Below are 12975 nucleotides of genomic sequence, written 5' to 3'. Positions count from 1 at the left end.
TGCATTGAATATTATAATTCATGAAAACACTTACCTGTACATGCATTTCTAAAGTATCTGTGTATTGACTATTATCGAGAAAAATGTAAGAAAATACTTCAAATCTCAAGAATGATGGCATGTATTTTCATTGGATATTTTACAATAATTCATGAAGCTAACAAGGCTATTGATATAAGTCAAGCCAGATTACCTGAGTGAGAACCTGAAGGTGTTTTGAATGGTGTACAGGTAAAATCGCACTTGCTTTGCATGCTTTTTCCCCAACTTCAGTCAGCCTTGTTGGCTTTACGGCTTTATGCTCAGTTGTGATTTATTCAGTGGAAATATATGCTATTATTCTGGAGATTTGACACATTTTCTTACATTTTTCTCGATAATAGTCAATAAATGGATACTTCAGCAATGTATGTTCAGGTAAGTTTTTTCATTAATTCCATTATTCATTCTGCATTCAAATGTTACTTTTCAGACAAAGTCAACAATATTTTCAACAAATAATTTCAGCAAAGGTCATTATTGACATTTTTCCTGACATGGGTATACCAACCAACTTCCACATTTTTATCATTTTGAGGAAAAGTTATGAGCCAATCTCCTACTGTATACACTGACATGAGCCTGTATGAAATACCTTAAATGTATCTGCATTAAGGACATTCCAATATGGCTGCCACACCAAACTGTATATCAAATTCAATAATGCATTCTGTTAGCATTAAACAATACCTGTCACAAAATAATATTCCTCCAATATTTCTCAAACATAATTGAGGTACATGCACACTAAATTTCAGAAAAAACATTCAATAACTGATGAAAAAAATAACTTTTTATGTGTCCATTTTCCAAGCTAAATAAAAGTCACAATTCAGTAAAAAAAAACACATTTAAACTTGTAAATATCATAAGGTTGGATGTCCATGTAGATGCATTTGTCGAGAAAATTGCAAGAAAATGTGTCAAATCTCCAGTAAATCACAACTGAGCACAAAGTGAACAAGGCTGACTAAGGTTGGAAAAAAGCATGCAAAGCAAGTGAGATTTTACCTGTACAGCATTCACTACAGGTTCTCACTCAGGTAATATGGATTGACTTGTATCAAAAGTCTTGTAAGCTTGATGAATTATTGTAAAATATCCAATCAAAATACATGTCATCATTCTCGAGATTTAAAGCATTTTCTCACATTTTTCTCGACAAATGCATCTCCATGGACATCCAACCTTATGATATTTACAAGTTTAAATGTCGTTTTTTTCCTGAATTGTGACTTATTTAGCTTGGAAAATGAACATATAAAAAATGAGTTTTTCATCAGTTATTGAATTATTTTTTTTTTCTGAAATTTAGTGTGCAAGTACCTCAATTATGTTTGAGAAATATTGGAGGAGGATTATTTTGTGACAGGGATTGTTTAATGCTAACGGAATGCATTATTGAATTTGATATACTTTGGTGTGGCAGCCATATTGGAATGTCCTTAAAATATTGTCTGTTAGTATAACGTAAATGGAAATAATAAGGTAACCACGAAAGTTATGTGTTGGTTAAGTAATTGCAGAAGGAGATAATCTAGAATAATCCCGTAAATAAGGTGTTGAGTTAGTATACCATAGATAGAGATAATCTAGAATAAACCTGTAAGTAAGGTGTAGGGTTAGTATACCATGGATAGCGATAATATAGAATAACCCTATAAGTAAGGTGTATGGTTAGTACGCCATAGATGGCGATAATCAAAAACAATCCTGTAGGTAAGGTGTAGGGTTAGCTACCATAGATGGCGATAATCTAGAATAACCCTGTAAGTAAGGTGTATGGTTAGTATACCATAGATGGCGATAGTCTAGAACAATCCTGTAGGTAAGGTGTAGGGTTAGCTACCATAGATGACGATAATCTAGAATAACCCTGTAGGTAATGTGTTGGTTTTGTATACCACAGATGGAGATAATGTAGAGTAACCCCGTTAGTAAGTTGAACATATAATTATTAAGATATTTAATATTAATGGTAAAATTGTTCGCGAAAATAATCATATTGAAAGATATATATTATTAACGAGTAAGAAAGAGATAAAATATTAGATTGAAGCATACAGAAATAAGTAAAAATATTTACTTTACATAGATATACATACAGCTATGCATTGAAATCCAGCTCATAATAATAATTGATAATGTTCTAATTTCAAACATGGAAGTTTCTGAACAGAGATAGTTTTCATATTAATATCTCATGTTGTAATCCGTCTTTTACAAGAACACTTTATAAAGAACTGTTTGACATCCCAAAACACCTCATAACGCCATGCTGTCCATGTTTGAGTAAGCAGTTATCAGTGATTTATTTAACTAGGTGAGGATTGAACTATAAGAAATTATCAGTGATCTATTTGACTAGGTGAGGGTTGAACTGTAAGCAGTTATCAGTGATTTATTTGCCTAGGTGAGGGTTGAACTGTAAGAAGTTATCTTTGATTTATTTGACTAGGTGAGGATTGAACTGTAAAAAGCTATCAGTAATTTATTTGACTAGGTGAGGATTGAACTGTAAGAAGCTATCAGTAATTTATTTGACTAGGTGAGGGTTGAACTGTAAGCAGTTATCAGTGATTTATTTGACTAGGTGAGGATTGAACTGTAAGAAGCTATCAGTGATTTATTTGACTAGGTGAGGATTGAACTGTAAGAAGTTATCAGTGATTTATTTGACTAGGTGAGGGTTGAACTGTAAGAAGTTATCAGTGATTTATTTGACTAGGTGAGGGTTGAACTGTAAGAAGTTATCAGTGATTTATTTGACTAGGTGAGGGTTGAACTGTAAGAAGTTATCAGTGATTTATTTTACTAGGTGAGGGTTGAACTGTACAAGGAGGGGGAACTAGTGGCACACATTGTGTTCAACGGCAAAGGCTCCACATCCACGAGCTGGTTCAGTCAGGATCAAGTCCTGTCCTCCAACTGGTTCGACCTTAAGGAGACCAACACAGAAAAGGGCAAACACTTCTCATTCCTTGGATATAGGTGAGGCACGTAGACTTGGGACACAGATAATACAACTGAAATACAGTCCACCTTACAGCTCTACCGGCAACAAGATATCCACTTGTCCCTTCCTTATACATTTTAGACAAGAGGCAGACATTCTCTGATATTGGAAGTACACGGTATTGGAGTGTTACATATATGCCAGCATATGCATACAAATGAATAGTTTTCAGTGATGAGTATGTCTTATTATATACTAGTATTTCGTAAGTGTGGCAGCGCCCTTCTAAAAAGAACTGTTAAAAGCAAATAGTCTTTTAATGACACAAACACTTTTTGAAGCCAAATCAAATGAAGAATAGCGAAAAGGATTTGAACAAATGTATGTTATCAGGTTTGTACCAACTGAGAGGTAAAGGACGCAAAGACGATGATTGTTTCTTCTAAAAAACTGGGTTTTTTCAGTTGATTTTAACTTGATAACAAAATATGCTCAAACTACATGTAATATCACATTGCACTGTTAAAAGTAAATAGGGAAATATCCATTAAACAACGATACATTTCTTAGAATGTCGGTCTATCCACCTTCAGTAGTAGGACTTACAAGCTTGCATTCCTTTTTCATAGCAACAACAACATCAACCGTCGCCTGTATATCAACAAGCTCTGGGCAGGAGGTTGCAGACTTCACAAGGGTTGGATGGTAGTTGTAGAGGGTGTTACCCGCGGTCAGGGCTGTGGCTACGAGACTTACCGCTCGTACCCAGTCTTCCTGTACATCCCACACACATATGCGGACTACTTCGACGACTGTAAGTCTGTTTAATTATTTATTATTATCTATATTACAGTTTTGCCGTTGTAAAAATGATTTTTTGGTTGAACACGTTTTCAATCAAAATTGGTTTTAAACAAAATATTGGTAAGAATGTCTTTTAACTCATGATCATTCAGCCCTGAAGACACATTTGAACTCTTCCAGTTCAAAGGTTGGAATAGTTCATTATGAAATTTCAGGGGTGAATGAGTTAACAGTAGTTTAGAACAATTAATATTTCCAACGTCTCAGCCTCTATCATCACCGATGAGTCCTAGAAGGACGAAACAGCTGTATGGTGCAGTGTAATTCATTTTTAGCATACTGTATCTATAACACTCTATCACAAAATTTTAAATGTGCTATCACCAGTGTGTGTGTATTATTTTCATCATAGCAAATTATCACTTGGAAAAATAAAAAATATGAAAAAGCAATGGTTTACAATCACAGCCCTTTTTAAGCCAATGCTTAGGATCGTAAATCAAAGTTGAGGGTTTTTTCATGAGCACGATGTCCACACTTTGACCAAATGCAAAGGGCTACAATAGGTTAATCATTTCTCAGTGTCAAAAGAATATTAGATTAATGAGATCGCATTATAACGGAAGAAAGAAATATTGAACCTTCACATTACAATATCTTCAATTAATTATGCTCTCTCCTGGTCAGTATATCGATACAAAAACTAGAATTCATTATATACTTCAGTGGGTGCAAAAAATCAGGGAAATAAAGCATCTTGTCTTCTATTTTCCAGTCAAAAGTGAGGCAGATGTATTCGCCATTTCTGTGATAGCCAAACGTGTGAATGCTGTATAGTCATGCCAACAGTGCGCTGAAAACCAGGACATTTTACTTTAAAGTTGTAGTAGGAAACAGATCAACTGTGAATAACGAATACCGCAGAAAAGTAGGAATATTTCAATCATTTTTGTTCACCTGGATGATCGTAAACACTGAGGAACAAATTTGGTAAAGTATTAGACAAATGTATAAAATTTTGTCCAGTTAATTACATACCAATACAATGTACTCTCCTGTACTCTGATTGGTTGAGACATTTACAAAAGAGGAGCACATTCAGCAAAAAATCCTAAATTGCCAAATATCTGCCTCGTCCAGTTGTCATGTACAAACATACAGACTTTTTGATAGGATACTGAGGGCTATCAATATAAGGTCTAGTTTATTTTTACTTAAATAGATACTATGAACACTTCACATCCTCACATTGGCTATTCAAGAATACAAAGACTTTGAATATAGTATGGTATATTTGTCCTTGTATGCTGCACGTGGAATTCTCTTGAAAGGAAGTACAAATCAGACAAGCAGTTTTCTTGTTTCTCAATTGGTTTATTATTTACACCTAATTTCACACCAACAAAATTGTATAGTTTGTTTTATAATACTTTGGGGAATATCAATCAGCAAATCAAGTGATAAAGTCAATAAAATCATCCTTGGACAGACCGATTTCACCAATGGAACAGTTAAGCAGATCTTGTTAAATTACCAACCAAGCAGCACGTATATTTCTTTATCTGTTTACGTCTAGCAATATCTTTCCTGAGAAGCAAGGAACAGATTTGTACATGTTTAACATGTTTTCTAATTCGGGAATGGAAAAATAAGTAAGTACATGTACTTGACATCCTAATGCAGACTTAAGTTAGCACAAAGTCGAAGGACAAACGATTTACGTTTAGAATATTTGGGTCTTGTGTGTAAAATTTGAAAAATATGTTTTTAATCCATTGTCACCTCTAACAAAAACACTTGCTTGTATATACACGTACTGTACCTGGTGTGTCCTTAATGCAGTGTTTATCAATAAATATTACTGAATATGGATAAGTAGTCGGGACATTCAATAGATTTCTTTGTGGATGACAACAAATTATTTCTAGGGTAAGTTATCTGTTTAACTCATTCACCCCTGAAATTTCGTAATAAACTACATGTATATATATATTCCAACTATTGATTTGGAAGAGTTCAAATGTGTCTTCAGGGGTGAATGAGTTAACATAACTTTGATCAGATGACTGATTGAATACTCACACCATATAATGCCACCGCAACTTGATTGTCAAATGCATAGATTATGATAATAAAGCAGTTCTTAGTCAACATAAAATGAGCAAACAGAAATTATCTTTATCACTCAGATGCAGGGCTCGGTTTAAAATGATAAAAAAATATGATAACTCTGTAAATAATATCATGGTACCAGTATTCCGTATACATGTACAAAACTTAACATTGTGGTGGGCTAGGATAAAGCAAAGAACGGAGTGACTAGCTTTCTGTACAGAGAATGTCTAAGACAAGACGGAAAAGCTGTATACCAAACCTTTGTTCCAGGGGTATAGCAAGCATCCAAAAGAAGGAAACAATGTCATCAAACTGCTCAGCTTTGACAAGACTCTCCATGAGCGGCACCGTATCATTAATAAAACTGAGGAACTAACAAAACTCCAGATGATTGGTACCAGGTTGTCAAACTAGACCTAGGCTAGTGGTTAGAGACTGTTGAACAGATTAATATATGACACTGTGTATGTGTACAAAGTTTCATCGCAATGTAGTCATTCAGGAGGTTTTTTGAAGCAAAATTTTCAGCCGATAATAATTTATTGCAGCATAATTGAATAGCATTTTATTTTACTGGCATGATGTAATGTGAAAACTAGAATACCTGGATGATGTTGCAACCTTGGGAAGATCGTATTTTTCATAAAACCAGTAGAAGAAAATAAAAAACACAACCCTGAAAAAAATACACAGAAATTAATGAAATTACTATGTGCTATATCCACTGTCTAGCAAGTTACTTCCCCTTGAGGAGAGTGAGTGGTCTTCCCCTTCACTATACACACTACGATGAGGGGCAAACATTCCTGACTCCCGTGACGACACAGACCCATTATCACACTCCATTGTCCGTGTCATGTTCGGTTGCACTATGACGTCTCCCCCAACAGAATGTGTTGTCGGTGGAGACACGTTTCTTGGCTGGTGTTTTTCCTGACTAGAACCAGCTGCTAACATATCAGATCCATGATCTTTCATTTCACAGTATGTGGGAACACTTGTCATTTTACACAGTGGAGTTTTACTAACATTTGTAACTATAGTGGGATCTGATCCAGTTCTCTCCCTTGTTGGAGACTCCTCCGTGGAAACTTTCAGGTCTGGTGATTCTGTTAAAAAGGAAAAGCATTATTTTACTTTTTTGCAAGCATCAGTATTTGATTTACCATATGATATAATAGGCACCATTAAATCTTGATGTTACAAACTAAATTTGTAGGAAACAAAGAATATTGATGAATTGTAAATTGCCAAATTTCGTAAAGTTTCCATTTTGCTATACCTACAGTGTGGTAAAATATGCAAAGAAATAATACTATTAATGTGTTGCCCTTGTGTATAGGATTAGTTTGGACTATTAATTGTGTTGCACAAAAAACACTTCAAATTTGTAAGAAAACGGCCCAAGTTTAATCCTACAAATTAAATGCTATAGTTTTTCAAAAGTGATTTTATAAATCAAACACATTCTTAAATAACTCTTCCCAAATTATTCTTACACATATTCAAGTGTAAACTTGTGCAAGAAATATTGAAGAAAAAATGCCAAAAAAAATGAGTTTTCGTCAATTTTATTAGTTTCTGGTTTTTTGGTGTGTGGCATTGTTCGGGACAATAACAACAATAGACTAAAAATTGTTGGCTAACAATTTGATGAGCTTTTCACTATTAGGACTGATTTGGCCTTATAGCTAAACATCCTAGCAGCTTGCATATTAAATATCAAGACTCTAGACCTTAAACAACCCCAGAACAAGCTTTTCAAAGTTTATTACTCAAAAAAGTCCATTTGAATTTTGACCCCTACTGAAAACCGGTAGTTACCTTTGATGGTCATTCTTGTGCATGCACTTGGTAGCCCATCCCCCCAGCATACTATAGAACAAAAATCAATACCCTGGGCATTTCCGTTATTGAGAAGGAGTATTTTGAAGATTTTAACATAATTGACCCCAGTGACCTTGAACATGGGTCAAAGTCATTCATATTATCAAACTTGATAGTCCATTGCTTGAGCATGTTATTCACCAAATATCATGACCTTGGGTCACTTGGTTATTGAGAAGTGTTTTTAAGTTTGTTTCACAAAATTACACATTCAAACTTTGACCCCTTACCAGAAACAAAACAAAACATATCAAAAGATGCATTAAAAAAATAAAAATTGAGACCTTTGACCCACCAGCGAGCTTTTTTGTTGGACATTTTTTGTATTAACATGTCATAGGAAAAAGTTAGATATGAAAATTATCTGCAAATAATATAATTGCACGAATTCTGTACAATCAACAGTTTTTCAAGTTATAGCAGTTTAAAAAAATTTGACCTATGACATCATGGTGGCCATATTAGATTTTTGACCTACTTGAAAATGTTCCTGGAACATCTTCAGACCTTGGCCTACAACATACCTAAAAGACTATATACCTTTCTTTTACCAAGCAAATGATAGTGACTTCACAAAGTACAGAAAAAGAATAAGAAACATAACAAAACCAATAGGTCTTTTCACCAGTTAGTTAAAAGCCCTTAAAAAAAAAAAAAAAGCATTGCTAATTAACTCTACAAATATTCTATTTATCGCAAAATATATAAAACACGTTACACAAAGTATTTTTTATTGAAATTGTTTGGACAAAAGTGATTATCTACAAGCTAAAAGCAAAAAGGACACAAAGATTCATACATTAAGAGTGGGAAATTGAACAAAATATACACAATGGCTTTATAATTAATTCATTTTACATTTATTTTACAATCACTTTGATCCTGGTGAGAATTGTCTTCCTTGAAAAAAAATTTTTGCAGAAGGATGCAATTTACACAATGACAGTTATCTCTTTTTACATTTATCAAAAATGATGGAAATAAATTAAAATTATAACAAAATTGTCAATTTATTGCCTTTTTAAGAAACCAAATTACTCTCAGTCATGAACACTTTAGACATCATTTCACGGTCCCCTTGGGCACGGTTTATTTACATGTCAGGAACATATGTGACCAGAGGCTATCGCATGGTATGCTGTTTTCACGTGCACCCACACATGCATTTTCATAGGGATCTTGATATTTTGCAAAACATTATTTTTATCAGAGTAATTATAAGTGCTCTGCATTTGTAAAAACGATTTAATTGACAGACTGAAACTGGCTGGACAGCGAAAATCATAATGACCTTGAGTGTGTGAACTTGTTTAATCATGTCATATGCACATGTGAGATCAATACACAAATCACATCAGTCTGCATTCCATGCGTTTCATATATGACCTTCTTGAAGCCGTCTGGTCTCATGTCAGTGTCTTCCCATATGCCATTTACTTTGTATTGGAAGTTTTTTTTCCTTAAGTACGTGTGATTACACATTTCCTAGTAAATTCAAGATATCAGGTGTTGACATATCATCGTCACGCACGTGTACTATTGCTTACCAGTTGTTTCTATAATTTACACAATGGTATTGAAAATGCATGATACACAATACGGAAATGACGACACGGTGTACATGCACATTTCAATGGGGATAACTGAGTCCGAGCTGTACTTTTTCCGGAAGTACATCATGAAAATGGACACTGATGACGATATGTGGAGCCACCTTAAACTATATACTGTATAGGAAATTTTCACTTTGGTTAAACTTTTGCCTTTTACCCATACCCCATGAGAGTGAGTTCACCTTGACAGCGAATTCAAGTGCACAACATGCAATATATACAATTACATATAAAGGGCAAAATAAGGGCGAACATGGATTTTATTGGAAGATGGCCAATATTTGACTGGGCGAAAGTCTCCTGGTATACAGTATATATACAGATGTATTTGACAAAATTTGGATAAAGGAACATTCAATTTCATCATCAAATGTCAGTGTTACAACTGATTCACAACTTTGTAAACAAGAGTACCGCCGAATGCCATATAGTGTTATATACTTTCTTACATTGAAAATAGATCTGCATCATTATAAGAGTGGTTAGCTGACATGCTATAAAAAATGTAGAAGAAAATCACAGGACAAAAAATGTAGGAGGAGATAGCCAGACAAAAATTCAAATACTGAAATAAACAAAGGGCAATAACTTTTGCAAAAATTGTTGAATCAAAATTCTTTTCAAGGAAACACAACAACATATCATGATTATTTAGCCTACTATGTTTTAAAGAAATCTGTCAAAAAATGTAGGAGGAGATTGCCGGACAAAAATCAAATACTAAAATGAACAAAGGGCAATAACTTTTGGAAAAATTGTTGGTTTTTTTTACAAATATTTTATTCCCCCAGCATTTTTTTTCATAAATATATATATACATATACTTCTACGGAGCATATATATATACATACATAAATATTTTGATAGGGGATGCCAGGGTTGGGGAGCCCTGGAGTCTGCCCCTGAACAATATGGTGTCCTCACGGAGGAGGGTTCTCATTCAACATCCATCAGTCAAACAATAAATAAATACATAGGAAGGGCAATGGGAAAATAAAATATTTGCAAATAGAGTACATGACAAAAACACAAAACATACTTCTTTCACACCCTAACAAATTTCATATACAACATAATATTACAAACAAGCATAAACATATAGCACGTCTAGTATACACAAAAAACAATACACATACAAATACATCCACATATATACTCATACACACATACATATAAACATGAGACAGACAGACAGACAAAACAGACAGACACACAGACAGACAGACACACACACAGACAGTACATACATACATGTATACATTGAGACAGACAGACAGACACACACACTATCTATCTATCTATCTATCTATATATTCTGCATCACCCTCTTTCGAGTATTATGTGCAGTGTGCGCGTCTGTGCACACACAGATAGACAGTACATACATACATGTATACATTGAGACAGACTTACATACATTGAATCAGATGCATCATTATGCACGCATAATTTCAAGCAGTTAAGAAACAATAATAAATACACTGTGCAAAACAGTGTCAGATGTACATATATATATATACACATGTGTATGAATATTTCTATGACACATGCATGTGGTCATTCAGATTGATATGAATATATATTGACATCAATTTTCAAATAGCATTTTAAAACTGGTTTTCATACAGGTTTTTATGTCTGCTAAAAAGGTAATTATAAAACAAAACAAACAAAAAACAGCACATACATCCACTCACACCATAACATACCGGATATATGCAGTTTTATTTTTATCAGATTAAAAAATCAAGATGAAATTTAAATATTCATTTCAAGAGAAAGAGTATCAAATATATAAATAAAGATACAAAGATGTATGGGTTGTGTAAACTTGTTTTTTCAATCTGTTAAAAAATATCTTTCCATTCAAACCATATTTGATTAAATTTTTCGTTGCGTAAATTTTTTGAGTCTGAATTTTTTTCGATGTTATATCAGAATGCTAGAAACTCAATCAAACCATCTAACCCGAGCCTTTGTTTTTTTCTTGATACAGTGTATATATAATATTTTGCATAAAGGATAATAAAGTTAATTGGTAAGGCAACATTTTCTGTCTCCAAATAATACTGTTTCTAATCTAAAATCAATTAATTTATCTAAGTTGAGGTATATTTTGTTTTTCAAATCTTGCCAAAGTCTGAAAGAATGAGGACATTCCCAGAAAATATGTTCTATAGTTTCAATTTTTGTGTTACACATATTACAAAGGTTATTGTTCAAAACACCAATAGTTTTCAAGTAATTATTTAGTGGTAGAATGCAATTTTGTAACCGATACTGGAACCACTGTAGTGTTGTATCCGTTGTACTTTTAAAAGGAATGCTATACAATCGTTTCCAGTCCATGTTTCTAAAACTTTCTTTTGATTTCCATTTTATTTCAGCTGTATTTGCACATTTATTTTTATTATTCAGGGTAACATACATGTCTTTACAACCTTTCTTGCTTTTCATAATTACATTGATATGGTGTTGTATAAATGGTCTTTCAACAATGTTTTCAGCAGTTAAATTAAAGTGAAATTGTCTATATCTTTGCTTAATTGATTAGCATATACTTTGATAAATTAAGAAATTTTCTGAATCGATATTGAATTTTAGTTTAAAGTTTGCAAAGGTTAGAAAAGAATTATCTTGGTCCAGTAGGTCACACACATTTTTAACACCCTTCTCAAACCATTTTTTAATGAAAAAAGTCCTGGCATCAATGCAGAAAATTGGGTTATACCATATAGGAAAAGTAAGAAACTGCTCAATATTTTTAATTTGCATTTGTGTTTCTTCTGAAATATCTACCCATGCCTGAAAAACATTTTTCCAGAAGGCATTTTTGGTCTTAATTTTTTTAATGAAGTCAGTACCAAAATCTGATATGTTGATGGTGGGAAAATGTTCTGCTTCAAAAATATTTATCCAACATTTATCATTATTCTTAAGTAATCTTCTTATCCATGTAGACTTAAGGCTTGTTATAAAATTCCTGATATTAATCATTTTCAGACCCCCATTTTCATAGCTTTGGACTATAGTGTCTCTTTTAATTTTGTCAATTGGTGATTGCCAAATAAAATTGAAAAAAGTAGTGTTCAACTGTTGAATAAAATTATTGTCGGGTGTAGGAACAGATATGAATAGATGATTAAATTTTGGTATAATGATTGATTTTAATACAACTATCCGACCAAGAGGTGTTAAAATTCTGCGTGACCACTGGTTTATACTTTTATTAACATTTTTAAGAACTGTGGTATAATTCAAAGTTACAACCTCATCTAGATTAACTGAAAAATAAACCCCTAGCATATTAAATTTTGTTTCTCCCCATTTCAGTTTCCATCTATGATGGTAAACGTCTGCACTGAATTTCTTGCTGCCAATCCAAATCACCTTGGTTTTATCATTATTTACTTTTAGTCCCGATATTTTACCAAAGCAATCTAAAACATTCAGTGCTTCGTTGAATGAGTTTCTAGATCCATCTAAAATTATTGAGGTATCATCTGCAAACTGTGAGAGCTTATGATCTTTCTGTTGGATTGTAATGCCCTTGATATTTTT

General features: G+C 33.2%; 2 protein-coding genes across 4 annotated transcripts in view; one reads left to right on the top strand and one right to left on the bottom strand.

Moving 5' to 3' along the window:
- Nucleotides 1-6219, top strand: part of LOC110458195 — an 8187-nt gene extending 1968 nt beyond the window's left edge. For both annotated transcript variants that reach the window (XM_021509798.1, XM_021509796.1), the window contains exons 3-5: nucleotides 2858-3030; nucleotides 3625-3809; nucleotides 4575-6219. In XM_021509798.1, the coding sequence (XP_021365473.1) occupies nucleotides 2858-3030; nucleotides 3625-3809; nucleotides 4575-4636 (420 nt within the window). In that variant the 3' untranslated portion in view covers nucleotides 4637-6219. The remainder of the gene's footprint in view (nucleotides 1-2857; nucleotides 3031-3624; nucleotides 3810-4574) is intronic.
- Nucleotides 6220-6325: 106 nt separating this feature from the next.
- LOC110458194 (hamartin-like) overlaps nucleotides 6326-12975 on the bottom strand; it is a 29755-nt gene continuing 23105 nt past the window's right edge. For both annotated transcript variants that reach the window (XM_021509795.1, XM_021509794.1), the window contains exon 23: nucleotides 6326-7023. In XM_021509795.1, the coding sequence (XP_021365470.1) occupies nucleotides 6623-7023 (401 nt within the window). In that variant the 3' untranslated portion in view covers nucleotides 6326-6622. The remainder of the gene's footprint in view (nucleotides 7024-12975) is intronic.

This window comes from Mizuhopecten yessoensis, unplaced genomic scaffold (assembly GCF_002113885.1).
Source record: "Mizuhopecten yessoensis strain PY_sf001 unplaced genomic scaffold, ASM211388v2 scaffold9501, whole genome shotgun sequence".
Classification (NCBI taxonomy): Eukaryota; Metazoa; Mollusca; class Bivalvia; order Pectinida; family Pectinidae; genus Mizuhopecten; species Mizuhopecten yessoensis.
This window is presented reverse-complemented; position numbering and strand designations above follow the sequence as displayed.